General features: G+C 36.6%; 1 protein-coding gene across 8 annotated transcripts in view; it reads left to right on the forward strand.

Moving 5' to 3' along the window:
• Nucleotides 1-10,164, forward strand: part of TAFA2 (TAFA chemokine like family member 2) — a 563,996-nt gene extending 553,832 nt beyond the window's left edge. For 6 of the 8 annotated variants that reach the window (XM_086400261.1, XM_086400264.1, XM_086400258.1 and 3 more), the window contains one exon: nucleotides 8,030-10,164. In XM_086400261.1, the coding sequence (XP_086256387.1) occupies nucleotides 8,030-8,041 (12 nt within the window). In that variant the 3' untranslated portion in view covers nucleotides 8,042-10,164. Of the gene's footprint in view, nucleotides 1-7,484; nucleotides 7,723-8,029 lie in introns of all 8 variants that reach the window. The other 2 variants (XR_015163864.1, XR_015163863.1) reach the window with 1 other exon arrangement.
• The last annotated feature ends 9,772 nt before the right edge of the window (nucleotides 10,165-19,936 follow it).

Consider the following 19,936-nt stretch of genomic DNA (forward strand, 5'->3'; position numbering starts at 1 on the left):
AAGGCAATGGCACCCCACTCCAGTACTCTTGCCTGGAAAATCCCATGGATGGAGGAGCCTGGTGGGCTGCAGTCCATGGGGTCACTGAGGGTCGGACACGACTGAACGACTTCACTTTCACTTTTCACTTTCATGCATTGGAGAAGGAAATGGCAACCCACTCCAGTGTTCTTGCCTTGAGAATCCCAGGGACGGGGGAGCCTGGTGGGCTGCCATCTATGGGGTCACACAGAGTCGGACACAACTGAAGCGACTTAGCAGCAGCAGAAAAATATTATTAAAAATCTACCAGCTTTCCTCAAAGCATTCAAAATAACTGTTCCCATTTTAAGGACTTTATCATGTTTCCATAAAGTTTGAACAGTGTAACCCCATTATACTGTTGTCTTTCAAAAGCATCTATTTTTTGTCATTTTCCACCTGGAGTAAATGTAAGAATGTGTATGGTGCAGGACCAGGAGAAGAAGAAAATTTTAAAATTTTCTTAATGTCCCAGAGGAAATTATTAAATACCCAAGGAGAAACCAGGGAATGTTTTGTTTGGCTAACAGTTAATGTTAGCTGATCTGCCTCTGAGTGGATGAATGTGCATGAACGGCAATGGAAACAGTCATCTTCTTTCCTGATTCACATAGAAGAAAGAGTTCATGGCAGGCACACTGCACAGCTTTCAAACTTCCAAGAAATGGTGCAAGTCCATCTGTTCCCCAAGATTCATTTCTAGTAGAGATCTTCATTGGCACAGCACAGGAAGCTGAAAGCCACTGACAGATGTTGTATTTGTGGTAAAAAGCTCACTAGTTCTGCATTCTAATATAGGCTTTTCAGAAAAATGAAGTCTACATGGTGGCTATACCACCCATGAATTTAAGTAATCAGGATAAAGTTTTATCCTCTTTTGAATTAGTCCTTAAGAAAAGTCATGAGTTTGGGGACAGAAGGGAATCAGAAACTCACTGAGTCCAGCCAACTTGTTTGGCATATGTAAATGAACCCTGGAGATTCAGAGATTTTTTTAAAGTGACTTGTTCAGAGTTATAAAAACCAGACGGTAGTATCACTGTTATAAACTCTTATCAGTACAAGGCCACCTCTTCTCAGTCAATCTGGGGCTCTGTTTTCTTTCTTTTTTTCCCCCCAGAAGTCTAGGAAGACTATGCCATTTTCTGCTTCCATATTGGGACCCACACTGTGGTACACATACATAGAATCAATTAACTACAGCTCTATTGTTTGAAATGACTATATTTCTAATTGCCCAAGGCTGTTAAATTTTTTTGAGAATTCCTAGAACAGATAACAAGGTCAATTCACACTAATGTTGACTGTAGCTGAAGTGATAAGTAGATTGGCTTTTTGCCCCAAACGTGGAGGCCAATCCATAGCACCAGTCATTCTTGGGAAGGAAAATTAAACTATGATATGAAAATGTAGTCAGTTTCAGGGCTTATCGGAATCACCTCCAACACCATGAAAGCAAAATAGAGGCTTACTTTTTTATATAGATGTACATGTTTATGACAGTAATTCATGTAAGTCATTGCCTCATATTGCATCATCTATACTTAAAAGCTGTCTGGTCAGCTTGCTCTTAAATGATTACTTCAGACCAATAGGAAACTTTCATTTCATAATACCTCATTGCATAAGGTGCTTTAAGAAAGCACAAGCTCATTCATGTACTGTTACAACCAACTGAATGGCAGCTTTTCTCCTGCTTAAATGAGAACGCCTGCTACTGCAGAGTAATGATGTTTTAATTGCACATTTAGTACACAAAGAGTGAAGCAAGAATTTAATTCATGTACTTGTAACAGCTACATTAAAAAAATACATTTGCAGTGAAGCAGCAATTATATTCCAAGCAAGAAAAGTTCATTCAAATCAGCATTTAGTGGTTTAAAAAATTGGGATTGCTTTAAGAATCCAGTTACTGATTCAGAAAGATTTTAAATGGTAGATTACCTTATGTTATACACATGAAACTAATATAATGTATATCAATTATATTTCAATAAAGAAATTAATTTAAAAAATCAGCATTTAGGATTGTGAGGGTATTCTAGTCTTCCTTTACACCTATATTGAGTAAGTTAAATTTATTTATTAAAACATTCATTTGAAATGGGGCCTGTTAAGCAGTTGTATTGTAAAAATTGGACTTGTACTGCATTTCAACCTACTGCCTCCCTTCAGAAATACAGCTGCATAGTCCTTGCCTTCCAGTTGTTTAAAGAATATCCATCAGTCTAAAGATAAGTGTTTCTCTTATTACACAGATATTTTAGCAAAAATTTAACTTTTAAAAAAATGAAATTGACTTGTAATCTTCATAAGGCATTGTCTTTAATATTTTGTATATGTGACTTATTTTACATTCAAAGGAATATAGTTCCTCATAACAAGATTTTCGTGACCACCCAGGAAAAATAAGAATATTTTGTAAATTAAGCTAATATGATAAGATTCACATGTATATTGTAGAGTTTTGGCATTGATTTCACAAACTTATATAGGTGGGCAAAGTGAATATCTAAAATTAAAAAAATAAATATCTGAGATGTAGGATAGAACTCAAATACATCAGAAGAAACATAATGAATAAGGAAATTTACAAATCTGCATTTTGTTTGGCATGATTATACCACATTTATTTTTAAGCCTAGATGGTTAAAGTACAGTACTAATTTCCTAAATATTTTTCCTGCATTCAGAGTCTGATGGCAGCTGATTCATCAGAAAGACCAATAATGGAATTGCCTATAAAGACTAGTAACATATGCACAGAAATAATTGAGAGCAAAACTAAGAATTCAGTGCATTCAGCTGCCTAGAAATGTATTCATATCTGAATAATAATAGTTACCACTTACATAATGCTCATTATGTACCTTGGAATATAATTATCTGTGTTAGTCGCTCAGTCATATCTTACTGTTTGCGACCCTGTAGACTGTAGCCTGCCAGACTCCTCCATCCATGGGATTTCCCAGGCAGGAATACTGGAGTGGGTTACCAGTATACCAGTGGGTTCCTTCTCCAGGAGATCTTCCCAGCCCAGGGATTGAACCTGGGTCTTCCACATTGTAGGCACACTCTTTACCATCTGAGGCACCAGGGAAGTCTTAGAATATAAGCACTTGACTAATTAATTTATTTTTCCTCAGCTCATACAACCCTATGATGTAGGTACTAATATTATAGTTGTCTTATTCAAGGTCACATGCTGAGTTATCAACAGAATGAAACATTGAACCTACACAGCCTGACTTCAAAGTATATTCTTTTTGACCATTAAATACCCTCTCACCTTGTCTGAAACAACAGTCTCTCCCAAAGGCAACCAAAACAATAGTGTTTTCTTCTTTATATATAACTACCATCATATGACTTTGATTAACAGCATATGAAATGAATGATTGCAAATTCAGTTACTATAAGACAGAAAATTAACTAATTAAATCAATATTTGTAGAGAAACAAGATGTAATGTCCTCTGCCGTAGATACCCTATGTATCACCTTTTGAGTCTTAGCTGGGAATTACTACTGTTACCACCTGTTAATATTTGAAAAGCATTTGCCTGGACTGACGCTTTGCAGGGATTATCTGATTTAATCACAATAGCAAACTTATGAGGGCTGATAATACCATTTTTGTATTTCATATGGGGAGACTAAGGCTCAGGGAGTTTAAATAATTTATTTCAACCCCACAGTGTGAGAAAGTGATAAGGCAGAGATCTGAACTCAGGCAGTCTGTCTGCAGAGCTCACACTACTTGTCACTATGTCTCTCCCCATAGTGTGCTGTCTCCCATTGGTAACCTAAACAGCATGACTTAAACAGGGTAAAAAGAACTGTAGATGCTATACATATAACGATTTTAGGAACTGTATAGAAACATCAAAGCATCTTTTACATTTGGGGACAGAATAGATTCTTGAATATTTTTCCCTTTTAACCTTTTAAATTTATTTTACCTTGAAGATAGGCAGAGGATATAACACAATGGTCAAAATACAAAATTAATACAGTATGAAGTAGAAAATGGCAATCCGCTCCAGTACCATTGCCTGGAAAAATCTGTGGATAGGGGATCCTGGCAGGCTACAGGCGAAGAGTCATGACTGAACAACTGAGCACACACAATTTTAAAATAGTTGACTTCACTTAATCTCAAATATGCCATTTACCTGGTTTTGGTTTCTCAATTTAAACTGGTGAGCAGACTTAAAAGACATGATTTTAGCATAAATTATTGAGAAATTTGAAAGCCCTATAATAGATTTGTTCGACTGGAAGAAATAAATGGATGCTTTCATCTAAAAAAATTATTGGTGCTTCTTATTGAATGTTACCAGATTAGCTTCTTCATCCTGGTGGCTCATTACCAAGGTAGCTTTGTGCTTGTAACTAGAAATAATAATACTAATGGTTATTATTATTGCATGTGTTCAGCAGCCCAGCAGTTTCACTTACTGAATTGGCTGGTGTGCAGCACACACAAATAAAAGTTGCATGAAAAAGAACAGCTGTGTAGAATACTGCCTTTGGAAAGGCAAATTTACTGAGACAGTGATTATAGCGTATGAAGCTCAAGGCATATCCGTAATGATCGTAGGACCATTTCTCTCTCTCATGCAGTATTTTATATCTATTGCCCTCAGAATGAGAAGACAGTGAATTCATGATAGTAAATGCAATTTCCTATCCTGTAAAATTGATTTTATTGCAACCTCCTGCTTTTAGTCACTGAAAACTTGCTGAAAAGCTTCCTTAGAAAGTAAAACTTTTACTAGTTGGCCTCATCCAAAAGATAGGGCTTGAGTGAAAAGAGAATAATATTTAAGTTCTAAAAAAAAAAAAAAGGCAGTGTTTCATTTGGTGTACTAAAAACTTACTTTTAAGTGAAAGAAAATTTTTTAAATGTTGAATTGTATAAGTATTGCCTGAGATCTCTCATATTAAGAAATTTCAGTTAAAAAAAAATAAAGTTTCAGTTTATCATCTATAAAGGTTAAAATGGCAATCGTTTCTCCCCCATTAGCATGTCAGAATTTAACTATGAGTCACTTGGACTTAATGAGCATAAAAACCATAAATGCATTTTTTTGTATTACATTTTAGACAATTATTTTTAAAATGTTATTTGGATCTTGCATATTAGATGATGAAAATTGGTGATAAGGTACCTGTATTCAGAATCATCTGCCTGTTTTAAAATCTTTGGCTTTGCCATTTTGTTTGGTACAAATCTGGAGCTTATCAAGGAGGGTGATGATTTATGTTCATATTTATATTTCATTGAAAAGGGCAAATTACGACAGCCTCTGTTTGAATTCTTAAGTGCAGTCCTCTAACTTGTCTGTCAGTAGGATCCTCTCATTCTACTTTCAGTGGTTCTCTTGTTAAAGATTTATGTATTGAAAGAAAAAAAAAAACTGACCCCAACTCTAAAACTTTTATTTTATGGTACTTTATAGTTGAGAAAGCTAGGTGTTCATAAATATACTTGATCCTCACAGAAACACTGTGAGGCTAACAAGATTATTCCGTTCTACACATGGGAAACTGTGGGGCCCAGATATTGCACGACACAGTCAGTGTCATTATTGCCACACTGACCTAAATCCAGCAACTATATGCCAACCACAGGGGCTCTCTGATCACAATCAAATAATTTGCAAAAATCATACCTAAAATTAATTGTCGCTTACTCTTCATCTCATAAAATGTAGGGTTTTTTAGGATTAAAAAACTAGGAAACATTGTGTAAAATTAGAGAATAAGGAAAAGCTTTCATTGTTTCAATCCATGCTTATTTAGACAATTACTTCTTTGAGTTAAGCTTAGTTTTCTAGCAATTATTTTAGCTGATAGAAATGTAAATGTACATATATATAATTCACAGCATAGTATAAGTGTACATTTATGAGGATCTGGATTGTATAGTTGTGTTTGTATATACTTATGTTTCCTCTACTGAGATGGAGGAAGATTGTATTTCAGATAGATAAGTCCTTGGTTTTATACTGTAAATTTGATGTCTGTTTTTAAAATTATTTGAAATTGAAATTAAATTTATGAAATTAAATTGAAATTAAAATTATGTGAAAATAAAGCTTTAAATACATAATAGTTGAGAGAATCACTCCTCAGCTTTATATAAACCAGCAGAACAAAATGCTTACCTTGGAATGAAGATGTAATAATGTGTCCGCCATACCCACCAATAGATTACTTAGAATCTGGGCTTGTAGTAGTTCAAAAGGACATGTTACTCACTTTCCTGGAGTTGTTGCAGCGTGTCCCTTGAGTGCTGAACCTCTCCTGAGGCTAAATCATTTGTTCTCTTTGTTATTCCTGTCATTTCAAACACTGGTGCCCATATTACATTTCACAGTGATTTCTTCCTGCAACCAATAGGAGAATTCTCAGAAAAGGCAGGTGAATTTTCTCAGCCACTGGAAATCAAAGACTGTATTAAATCAATGTTTGTCAAAAAAGTGTATCATAAAAGTAAAATTTCTGTATTTTTCACAATGATGAGTTATCTTCATTAGCAACCTATGACACATAGAAATATATGTCCTCCCCATATTCTTTTTACACTGACTCCCAGCCTGGGAACCCTTCACAGAACTTGTATAAAGTAATCACTGAGTGGCAGACAAATTGATAATAAAATCGCTGCCCTGTCTAAGACACCCCTGCTCCCAGAATCTCTAGAGGCCAGCAGGCCCATTATGTTTGTATCCCTCCATCATCAGTTCAGTCCTCTGTGAGTGGGAGTAAGAAGCTACAGATTTGCAGGCAGAAGCTCCACCTTTGGGAATGAAACTGACCAAAGAGACACAAACATGGTTGCTGCCTCCATGCAGAATATACATGTTTGAATTTTACACCTTTCTTTTATACTGTAATTTGAAACCAGCCATGGCAGAGCAACATCTTGTTACTTTATGTTTTTATTTTTCATAGTTGATCAAACTACAAACAAAACAAAAACCCGTCTTTTGGCAAATGTTTCGTTAAAAGATAAGTAACTATGTTACTTAATGAAATAAAAATAAAATATCCACAATAATTTTTAAAAATTCACTTTTTGTTGTAAGCATCACTGGAAAAGAACTGTTAGGCAATCCTAAGTACCATGGTATTAAGAGCATAACTAGAAATTCATTGACACAGCAGAAATCTTTGTCTCTCTTTGTATCATATTTCTTCTGCATACATATAATGATATCTATGTACATATTAGGTATTCTAGCTATTATTCTTTTTTTCCTGTAAATAAACATTCTTTTGACTTGAGTACCTGTGAAAATCCACATGATTGTGCCTCAATAATATGTACAATAGCATTAATAATACTGCTCTAATAAATTTCATGAGAAATTTTGGGGACCTTAAAATTTGGTAAAGGATTGTACTATAATTGTTTTTCTCCCCAATTTTTTTTTTTTTTTGCATTATGAATAGTGGATTTTCTGAAATGCAGTTGAGTCAAATAAGCATTCAACTTGTCAACAATTTCAAGAATGGTTTTTATGGAACCAAATCCCAAGGGCTTTCTTGAAGATGTGGTCTGATTGGATTCCTAAGAACAAAAGTCTTTCATTCACTGACTCCTGGCATGAAGTGTATGATCTCTGGATTATAGTCACAAAGTCTATGCAAAGAACATGGATTCCAGAACCATTCTTTGGGTCCAAAAGGGGTAACTATTCCAGAATCATTCTTTGGGTCCAAAATGGGTAACTTCTCCAGTTGAGATCTTCCTGGTCACTGTTGGAGTCACTTGGATAACTGCAAATGGCTCTCAAAAATATTATGAAAGAATAGAGAAAATAATTTTAATAAGCTAGAAATACCTAAATATGGTAGTCCTTTAAAATTCAGTAATTTATTTAATATAGCAAATACCAGCACTTTGAGTTTTTACTTATTCATTTCTAATACTTAATTGTGTAGAGTTTTAAGATGATAGCTGTTATGAAATGATTCTACTTTCTTTTTCTTTGTAGGTAACCCATTAACCAAGGTGAAATCAAGTGATCCTCAAGGCTGATTACATTGAACATATGCATACAAACATAATTCATAGGTGATCTTGAAGGAAAAATTTTATACAGCTCCGAAGTGGCACTCTGGAGTCTATTACTTCTGGGGGATTTCATGGCTCATAATCAGCTTCTTGGAATCAAGACTTTTTAGAAGTCCTACATGAACTTCAGTATCATGAAGATTTCATCAGATTTGAACTGCATTCAACTTGTATAATTGTACTTAAAAAAAGAACTTGAAGTTGCTCTCTGAAGAGTTGGCATTTCTGGATGGTATCAGAGACACCTACCCTTTGGGCTCTTGGTCCCAAATGTGACTGCCTTTCTTGTTTCTGAAAGTCTCTCAAGTGCACTGGCCTTCTGTCATGGACCTGTTCCTGGGTCCTGTGTTCACTGGCTAGGATTGTACATGGCTTCAGTGACATTTCCTTTGCAAATTTCTCCTCTGGCATGGTGTAGACTGAGACAATTTAATTGGTATCCTAACCTTGGAGCTCTGAAAGCCTACATGTTTTAACATCTTAAAGTTGCTTTTGTTAAAGGAATGGAAATATATATCCATTGATAATAATTATTGTTGGCAAGTTGTAGTTATCTGAAAACATCAATCATATAAGAATGTATAGACAAGCTGACATGTTTCCCCAAGGCTAACACACTACTGCAGCTCTCTGTCAGTTAAATAGGTAGTAGTTAGAACTGAATTACCATTTTCATTATATACTCCTATTTGGTACCTCTAGAGTACATTCCCTTTCAGAGTTTTTTTTTTTTTTTTAAGTGAACTTTTTCTTTTATTTTTATCTTTACTTTTTCCCTTCACAGAAATCATCAATGAGCAGTCAAGTATTTAGGTAACCTTCAGTTTCAAAAAATTGCCATGGATGCATGTGGGTTTTGATTTCTTAGCTCGAAAATTATTTGCTTAGATTTCTTCTAATATTTTTTTAAACTGTCATTTCTATCTTATTTTTAAAAGGCTGTCTCTTGCTTGATTCCAAGGACTGTTTGAATGCCTATTTGTTTATTCAAGTCTGTTGGTAGAATAAATTGTTCATTTCCTTGGCTTCAAATTTATAAATATTTGTTTCTAGTTTTCCCATTCAAACAATTTCTTAGGTCAGTTTTTGTCCATGCTTTTGTAGTCCTTTTCACATCTGTGGTTTTCAGTTCTAAAGGAAAATCTTACAAATATTTCAAGGCCTTAAACACGTATGTACTTTTTTTTCTAAGTTATTCACAGAATGTATAATTTTATACTACTTTTATTTTGCTTCATTTGTTATGTGGAGGGAAAGAAGAATGGACATTGCATAGCCATTCTGTAACAATACTGTGTAAATGTATAGTTTGAAGGATTGTAAAGGGAGAGGCTTCTGTGTTTACTCATCTTAGATTGATAAGAAGATACTTCAGAAATTGTCCTATTAGACATTCTATTATGTTAGACAGAGTGTAGGTATCTTCTATGATTTTAAAACTCACTCACATGGCCAATTATGTATATGTTGATTTCCGTGATGGAGGCTGACCTACAGACCAAAGCTCTCCAGGGTAAATTGGTAACAATCTTCAAAGACCAATATATTACCCAGAATCTTTTCTCAGCAGAATGACTAACACTGTAAAATTTGTTAAATATGAAATTTGTAAAGTATACTTTTGATATTGAACTAAAGTATACTGACCCATAAATCCATGGAATGACTTTCTTCTTCCATTTTCATTATGCATACAATTAGATGGCTCTGAGTGAATTTTGCAATGGTTCAAGACTGTCTGAACTTGTAAAGAAAGGAGTAATAGTTGTGCTGGAGTTTCTGCATCAGTGATAATATTAATTTCTTTGGAACAAAGTGGAAAATTATATTATTTTAGAAATTATGAATTTGTCCTAGGTTTGAAATTATAGATTATGCTCTCTTTTTTAAACTATGTCCTTTAAAACAACACTGGAAATACTGTATTATATTCAAGTGTAATACATGCATATCAATAGAAAAAATAAATGGAATTTCAAATATACTAACTAGATTATCCCCAGTAATATTGTGACTCTTCAGAAAAGGTGAATAAAATTGGAATATAAAAATGGACTCTCTTTCCTGAGTTATTTTCAGAGAATCTGTTTTTCAGTGTTCTATTTTAAAAGCACTTCAGTTACTATCCAGGAAAACCTCTGATTTTATGGGAAAGCTGACATATATTCTTTAATTGTTTTATAAAAATCCATGGCAAATCTTGCCATTTACACAAGGTTCCAATATTTGGGTTGCTTCTTTGCTAAGAAACAATTGAAATAGATATATTTATACTTGTGCCTCTTGCTCACATCTTGACTATGAGCACAACTGGCAAATTTTTGCTAGCAATATACAAAACTCATTTTATTAAAAAAAACTGTCTAAAAGAATATACTGTTTATCCTTTGAAATTCATTATACAGTTGACCCTTGAAAACACAGGTTTTAATTGCCTAGGTCCACCTATACATGGATTTTTTTCAACAGTAAATACTTTAGCACTACACAATCTGAGCTTAATTCCAGGGAGGTGAAATCATGCATATGGAGGAATCACAAACAGGGAGGATGCATTCTAAGTTATATGTAGATTTTTAATTGTTATCTCCCCTGACCCTAGCATTGTTCAAAGGTCAACCATATATGGGAGTGTTAATTAAAACAAATATGGCTATGATTTAGCCTTTTAAATTACTTTAAATAGCTTTGATTTTGAATTTAAATTTTTTATAAAAAGTTATGAAAACAGTTCAGAAGCCTTCTGTGTACCCTTTCCCCACCATTCCCTAGTGATAACATCTTATACAACCAAGAAATTGACATTGGTACAATACTATCCTCTCAAATACAGAACTTTTCAGACTTCACTTGTTCCACATACACTTTTGAGTATGTTTATTTTTGTGCCTGGGGTTTCCCTGGTAGTTCAGTGTTAAAGAACCCACCTGCTAATGCAGGAGATGTGAGTTCAATCCCTGGGTTGGGCAGATCCCTGGAGAAGGAAATGGCAACCCACTCCAGTATTCTTGCCTGGGAGATCCCAGGGACAGAGGAGCCTAGAGGGCTACAGTCTATGGGGTTACAAAAGTGTAAGATATGATTTAGAGACTCAGTCAGTTCAGTTCAGTCGCTCAGTCATGTCCGACTCTTTGCAACCCCATGAATCGCAGCACGCCAGGCCTCCCTGTCCATCACCAACTCCCAGAGTTCACTCAGATTCACGTCCATCGAGTCAGTGATGCCATCCAGCCATCTCATCCTCTGTCGTCCCCTTCTCCTCCTGCCCCCAGTCCCTCCCAGCATCAGACTCTTTTCCAATGAGTCAACTCTTCCCATGAGGTGGCCAAAGTACTAGAGTTTCAGCTTTAGCATCATTCCTTCCAAAGAAATCCCAGGGCTGATCTTCTTCAGAATGGACTGGTTGGATCTTCTTGCAGTCCAAGGGACTCCCAAGAGTCTTCTCCAACACCACAGTTCAAAAGCATCAATTCTTCCACGCTCAGCTTTCTTCACAGTCCAACTCTCACATCCATACAAGACCACTGGAAAAACTATAGCCTTGACTAGACGGACCTTTGTTGGCAAAGTAATGTCTCTGCTTTTCAATATGCTATCTAGGTTGGTCATAACTTTTCTTCCAAGGACTAAACAACAATAATATGTGATGTATGATCCTATTCTTTTTAATTAATTTGGTAAATATCTACTCCAGTATGTGACAACACAGAGTATGGGTCAATAGGTGTTTGATTTGTGATAACTTTTTTAAAGTTCTCTATTTATGGAATGATATCCTATAGAGTTATTTTTATACATTCTTATTGCATTAACACAATGGAAGCCTTCAGTTTTAACATCAAACCAGTACCATATAAGATTTCAAATTTGCAGTTGGCATTAATGGATAGGAAGAGGTCTGAGATTCTGTATCTATGGTTGAAATAAAAAAGGAGTTTGTTACTGTTCTTCATTTTTCTTAGCAAGACCCATATATACAATCCAAAAAATTGGATTGTGACTTTTAATAGTACACAATGGTTAGTATCACAGCAATTAAGTGGGACATTAACTGGGTCATGATCTTTTAAAAGTTTTGATAATTTTCTCAATTCATGATCATATGTGAAAGTTGCTCAGTCATGTCTGATTCTTCGTGACCCACAGACTGTAGCCTGACAGACTCCTCTGTCCTTGGAATTCTCCAGGCCAGAATACTGGAGTGGGTAGCTGTTCCCTTCTCCAGGGGATCTTCCCAACCCAGGGATAGAACCCAGGTCTCACACATTGCAGGCAGATTCTTTACCATCTGAGCCACCAGGGAAACTCTCATGATCATATATCCATCTGACAGAGCAACATGTGCAAATATATCTAGTAGTATTTATCATCATGGAGATGTTTCTCATTTTCACCCACTTATGTAGAGAGAATTAGGAAAAACAAAGACATCTTAGAGAGGCTGAAAAGTTGGGGAGACTTATACTGGGCATCTCCCGTTCCCCTTATCCACATAGAGAATTCATAATAGAACATTACTGTTTTTATTGAAGTATAGGTTTGTCTGTCTGTCTGACTTCATACCTGCCTTCCCCTCCTTTCTTTTCTTGTTTTCTTCCTTACCCTCCTTTCCCTCCCATCCTGCCCTTGCTTCCCTTCTTTCTCTATTGTTTTAAATATATAGAATGCTTTGAAAAAAGGGTAGAGGTAGCAGATTTTATTCACTACTTGGTGTGATACTGAAAAGTAGTATAAATATTACAATTATCCAGCATCTAATTGACTTACTAAATTCCTACTAGACACAAGCATATTTGGCTAAATCAGGTGTTACCTCAAGTTTAACTTTTAAAGTGGTCTTTAAAATCTGTTCAATGGATACTTTTAAATGCCATGAATCTTCAGGGCACTATGCTAATCAATGGAAAGTAGGTACAGAGAAGACTGAAGTGTTTCACAGTTGTTTTGATTTTTTTCAAATCTTCGCTATATTTCAAATTACTAAATGGTATGCACTTTGTCAAACATTCTTCTGGAAGGTTTTATCTGTTGCACAAAGCAATTGAACTTTATTCTAGAAGTTATGTGAGCAGGGCACTGCAAAGTTTTGTTTCAGAGATTTCAGCAAAAAGTGATAGAAGGTCTTAAAGAAGAGAGATTATGGGCTTGGAGAGAAGTTAGAGGCGACTGACATAATCCCGGAGAGCTACTGAGGGCCTGAGCTTGGACTATTACCTTGAAGAGAATGTGGGGAAGCAAATGGCTATCAATCCTAGTTGTAATTTAAATTATGTGAAGATATAAAACTACCAATGTCCAACTCTACTTTCTGAGAGTCTCTTAATTGGTTTAGGGTTAGAGTCTGGGCACAAATATTTTTGAAAAGCTCTTTGGGTGATTTCCCTGGTGGCTCAGAAGGTAAATAATCTGCCTGCAATGTAGGAGACCTAGGTTCAATCCCAGCCTTGGGAAGATCCCCTGGAGAAGGGAATGGCTACCCACTCCGGCATTCTTGCCTGGAGAATTACATGGACAGAGGAGACTGGCAGGCTGCAGTCTACGGGGTTGCAAAGAGTCAGACATGACTCAGTGACTAACACTTTCTTTCACTGGGTTAAGAAATAATGAAGGATTTTGCCAAGGTAGAAATGAGAAGTTGGGTAGGATGATTGGATAAGTATAATGAAGATGTGGAAGAGAACTTAGTCCTGAGCCTACTAAAATGGGATAATTGAGATTTAGTTAAATATTAGAAAACTCTGGAGGAAAAGGAGTTGAGTGGCAGGTGGAGATGAGATAAATTTTTAAGCCTAATGAGTTAAAAGTGCCAAGGAAACATTCAGAAAAATCATGTTGGATAAGAATTGAACAGGTTTTATTGGATTTGTAATTACAGTGTGTTGGTCTTGGAAAGAGCAGTTTCAATGAAGTGTTTATTGTAGATTTGAGATTTCAGTGGGTTGGAGAGTAAATGAGAGATTTGAAAGTGGAAACAGCACATGTTTTTAATCCCCTTCTATTTCCAAAGGAAATAAAAAAGAAAAGCAGCACAGTGGTTGTGTCAGAGAGGCAGAATTGAAACTTCATTTTTCTTAATATAGAAATTAGGCTGTGTTTATATATAGTGTTATAGAAGGAAGGAAAGGAGGAGAGGCATGTTAAGAACCTAGGGCTAAAAATATAAAGCAATAAAGGAATAGATGGAAATAGGGGTGTTCCTATCTAGATGGAAAAAAGAAAATGTATGAGGAATAAGCCGGACCAAACCCCATAGAAATTCTATGGGGATGTGAACATTGACGAGTCCATTGGTGTTTAGGTATTTGGTGACTGATGACAGAGAAGTGTCATTAGGTAGTTAGACCATGAGTCAAAAAGCAATCACTGAAGTTGATCAGCACGTAGATGATTATCAGCTTGTCCCTGGGCTATTTAGGCTTACAGAATTACTCTAAGATCATAAATTCAGAAAACTAAGATCATGCATCTGGTCCTATCACTTCATGGGAAGTAGATGGGGAAACAGTGTCAGGCTTTATTTTTGGGGGCTCCAAAATCACTGCAGATGGTGATTGCGGCCATGAAATTAAAAGACGCTTACTCCTTGGAAGGAAAGTTATGACCAACCTAGATAGCATATTCAAAAGCAGACACATTACTTTGCCAAAAAAGGTCCGTCTAGTCAAGGCTATGGTTTTCCCAGTGGTCTTGTATGGATGTGAGAGTTGGACTGTGAAGAAAGCTGAGCGTGGAAGAGTTGATGCTTTTGAACTGTGGCGTTGGAGAAGACTCTTGAGAGTCCCTAGGACTGCAAGGAGATCCAACCAGTCCATCCTAAAGGAGATCAGTCCTGGGTGTTCATTGGAAGGACTGATGCTAAAGCTGAAACTCCAATACTTTGGCCACCTCATGCGAAGAGTTGACTCATTGGAAAAGACTCTGATGCTGGGAGGGATTGGGGCAGGAGGAGAAGGGGATGACAGAGGATGAGATGGCTGGATGGCATCACTGACTCCATGGACGTGAGTTTGGGTGAACTCTGGGAGTTGGTGATGGACAGGGAGGCCTGGCGTGCTGCAATTCATGGGGTCTCAAAGAGTCAGGTACAACTGAGCGACTGAACTGAAGATCATGAATAGATAAATGAGAGATAAATTAACTAAGTCTCAGTATCCTTATTCATGAAATGAAGATATCTACCTCACAAGATTGTTGTGAAGATTCAGTGAATTAATACATGTAACATGCTCAGCACCCTATCTTGTACATAATATTTACTCAATGGTGGTTCTTTTATTGTGAAAAATGTCAAAATCCCATTTGTTCCACAATGGTGTAAAGTCAAGTTGGTAGAAAATAATAAAGTCATATATGATATAAATGAGTTTGGAGCTGGGTAGTATCATTACAAATGATAAATAGAAGAGGACAGTGTAGAAGCATTATATTTAAATAATTTCCTCCCCCACCCCTGGAATTAAGTGTAACCTTACTCCCAGACTAAGTGAAAATATTTTTTCTGACAGGTGAAGGCAGAAAGGTTTATTGGCTGAGTGCAAGGAGGCAGTAGGGAAGGAGAAATTGATAAAGGGAGGGATGGATTAATATCCTGGAGGAAGGAGAAACAGGTGGGGTTGGGAATATTAAGCAGAAGGGTTAGTGGGCGAGGAATAACCTTTCTTTTGTCAGATAAGCAAAGAAAAAGATGGATGAAGCTGAAGACAAATTTAGTAGTGAGGCCAAGGAAAATAATGCTAGAAGCCGCTGGGTGAAAGAATGGCACATTCAGGTATTAAGTAGATTTTTGTCTGCTGAGTATACAAGGGGCAAAATTCAGTTTGGAATCTCCAAGGGGAGTAGAAAATATTTCAAGTAAACCTTGACGTTTTTAGATGCCTCTCTTGAGCTTACTGTGTCCCAGATGTTCTTTCTAAGTACTTTAAAGTGAAGTCGCTTAGTTGTGTCTGACTCTTTGCGACCCCATGGACTGTAACCTATCAGGCTCCTCCAACCATGGGATTTTCCAGGCAAGAATACTGGAGTGGGTTGCCTTTTCCTTCTCCAGGGGATCTTCCTGACCCAGGGATCAAACCCAGGTCTCCTGCATGGCAGGCAGACGCTTTACTGTCTGAGCCACCAAGGAAGCTTCTAAGCACTTTAAGTATGTATTTAATCTTACTTGAGATCTGTGTTATTGACATTATGATTTGCTAATTAAAAAAACTGGGGCCACAGAGTGTTTAAGCAATTTCCCCAGTGTCACAAAATAATAAGTGGCAGAGATAGGATTATAACCTCTAGAGTAGTAACTAGTAGGGTGTTAATTTAGCCATGAAAAGCATGTGTCATGAGCTGTAGGAAAATTCAAAGAGCAAATAAAATGGAATGTTGGTTTTTAAATCTAGGGAGGGGAACAGAGACTTGAAATAGATTTGAAAGTGGAGAACACTTATTAGGGATGAGTATTAATTAGGAGAGAGCCATTAATTCATTAACAAACATTTTTGTGTTCCTACTATGTGCCAAGAACTATGTTAGATGCAGTGAATAAAAGTTTTACCTTTTATTCAAATGATATCCTTCCCGGGAGTGATAATAAACTGAATTTTTAGTAAATGAACTTAATCTTCAGATAAATTCCACAAAACACTGAGTTTGCATAGAGCGGCACTCAGAGAGAGAGTAGTGACTCAAAGTAAAACATGGAAATGAAGAGCAGGAAAACACAGTGCTCCAAAAAGAAGCCTATCATTTTGATGAAGGTAGGCTACGTTAGCAGTGAGGAACCTCACTAAGGCCTGAGTATGTCATAGAAGAAAGAATTTGCATAGTTTGCATTCTGTGTTAAGGATTTATGTTTGATTTTTAACTGGAAGCTGTTTCCTGTTACTATATCCATTCATAATGCATCAAGGGAAGATTTGTTAGAATGATGTATCAGTTACCCCCTGCTGTGTAATATACAATTCCTGAATGCAGTAGCATAAAAAAATAATGCCTCCGAAATCTATAGGTCAACTGGGAAGTTCTTCTGATCTTGGCTAGGCTCACATTTATGTCTGCAGGGAGCTGTGTTTGGACAGGCATTGCTGAGTCTATCGACTTTTTCACATCTCCTGGGAATATCTGACTGTAAGCTGGTCTAGGATGATCTTAGCTAGAACAACTGGACTACTTCCAAGTGGTAGTTTGGCTTGTTCTCATGGCAGAGCAGGCAGGGTTCTGTAACCATGAAGATACACACTCAGAACTGGTAAAGACTCACTTTGACTACATTTCATGGCTACAGCCAGTTACGAAGGTAACTCATTCTGCAGGTGGAGAAAGCTGAAAATCACTGCAAATCACTACTTCTTACTGAAAGCTGCTGTAAAGTCACGTTGTAAAATTAGATAGAAGAAAGGATGAAGAGTTGGGCCCATGTTTTCAGTCACCTCTAGTGGCTTCATGCTAGTCTTACTCCCCTCCAATACAAACTTTGCTTGTTTATGTGAATAACCTTTCAGTTCTAATATGACTTTTGTACACATCAACTTTAAATTCTCCAATGGCTCCTCATGGTCCTGATATGAAACCTATACTCTATATCAGACATAAATGGCCTTCCATTTTCTTGCCCTTACATACTTTCTGCCCCCCCCCACCCCATGTCTGTACTAAAAGAATCCTAAAGGAAATCAACCCTGAATTATTCATTGGAAGGACTGATGCTGAAGTTGAAGCTCCGATTCTTTGGTTACCTGATGCAAAGAGCTGATTCATTGGAAAAAGGACCTTGATGTTGGGAAAGACTGAAGGCAGGAAGAGAAGGGGGAGACAGAGGATGAGATGACTAAATGGCATTACTGACTCAGTGGACATGAGTTTGAGCAAACTGTGAGAGATATTGAAGGCCAGAGAAGTCTGGGGTGCTACAGTCCACGGGGTCACAGAGTCAGACACAACTTAGGGACTGAACAAGAATGCTTGTACTGCTAATCCTATCACACCCAATCCTTGCATGTAGTTCTGAAAACTTCCTTCAGTTCAGTTCAGTTCAGTTCAGTCGCTCAGTTGTGTCTGACTCTTTGCTACCCCATGAATCGCAGCACGCCAGGCCTCCCTGTCCATCACCAACTCCCGGAGTTCACTCAAACTCATGTCCATCGAGTCGGTGATGCCATCCAGCCATCTCATCCTCTGTTGTTCCCTTCTCCTCCTCTCCCCAATCCCTCCTAGCATCAGAGTCTTTTCCGATGAGTCAACTCTTGCATGAGGTGGCCAAAGTATTAGAGTTGCTCCTCCCAAACACCTCTTTTGTCTCTGAAGCTGGACTCTACCTTTATCTTCCTCCTACCTTGCCAGTCAGTTTTTTAAATCACATCTGTAAGTTTAAATTATCAAATTATGTTAACAATTCTACCATAGAATTAAATGGGAAAAAATTGAGACATCATAAGATTACTATTGGTAAAATAATTTTTAAACAAAGTCTTCCTAGAATGAAGCTCTCAAGAAGGACTTAATTCAGCTAATTCAGCATGCTGCTGCTGCTAAGTCGCTTCAGTCATGTCTGACTCTGTGAGACCCCATAGACAGCAGCCCACCAGACTCCTCTGTCCCTGGGATTCTCTAGGCAAGAATACTGGAGTGGGTTGCCATTTCCTTCTCCATAATTCAGCATAGGTGGTATTAAACTATTATTATTAATCTTAGTTATATATATATTTCCTGTTGATATCTTAAAGTTTGAACTGAATATAGTTTACATAGAATTTTTAAAAGTTGCTTGTGAGGTAATTATCTGCAGTCAATTAAGTCCTCTTTTTCTTTTATAAAATAAGGAGGTGGAAAAAAATAAGCACTTTCCTTCAGTGAGTGTCTCTGCCAAGTCTCCCCTGACCTGCCTCTCCCCCTACCCAAGCCAACTCTGATGCCTCTTCTCTATGTGCCCACTGCTTTTCTTTATAGTGTTTATTTGTTTGCTGTCTAACGTCTGCAGTCCTCGCCTTTTTGTCTCAACTTTAATTGTGCAAGAATGTCTGGGATGCAGCAGGTAGTGAAGACATTGCTTATTAAATGAAATCATTACATGATTCAATATGCACTACCTAGTCACACTTAGTAATAAGTGAGTTTGCTTCTTGTTGACTAACTTGTTCCTAACTTGGAAATGCTGAGTATCAGCTGTTAAGAAAGATTCTGGCAAATGGAGCATGATTGTGATTTGCAGTGCAAATGTCATGTTAATCTTTGTTTGTTTTCTGGCTGATAGTTAAATCTCTTGTACTATGCATCAAAAATGTCACAGCTAAACAATCTGAGGGATTAAATGGCTCCTTCTAATTTCCATGCTGCTAACTGGCAGAAAGATAATCACTGTTGTCAGTCTTTGCTGGTGAGTTCTCATAGAACATATTTCTTTTTTAATTTCAAGGCATTAGGAAACACTCAAATTATAATTTAAATGTTTATTCTAGAGTACACGAACAATCTATTGCTAGTTCATTGTCAGGCATTCCAAATATATTACTAAAACATCACCAGCATTGGTCATATTTTTACCTTAGATGCTTTTTATTAATTTATTCTGTGCTATTTTTTTTTTAACTGGAGGATACTTGCTTTACAATGTGTTGGTTTCTATTTTTTTCAAAGATGATTTTAGACATTTTAAAATTCTGTGTTATTTTATTATGAAAACTAATGATATGTATTTCCAATATCTCTAAACACTAATAGAAGCTTAAATATTTTGTTGGCTTAACTGTTTCTAGTAGCGTTGTAATGACGTTGAGTGAAACTTATTTGGCCCTCCTCATCTCACCTCAAGCTAAACATTATATCCTTTTGTCTTATGATTCTTATT

Source organism: Bos grunniens, chromosome 5, assembly GCF_055505025.1.
Source record: "Bos grunniens cultivar Pamir isolate PY7600 chromosome 5, Bosgru_T2T1.0, whole genome shotgun sequence".
NCBI lineage: Eukaryota > Metazoa > Chordata > Mammalia > Artiodactyla > Bovidae > Bos > Bos grunniens.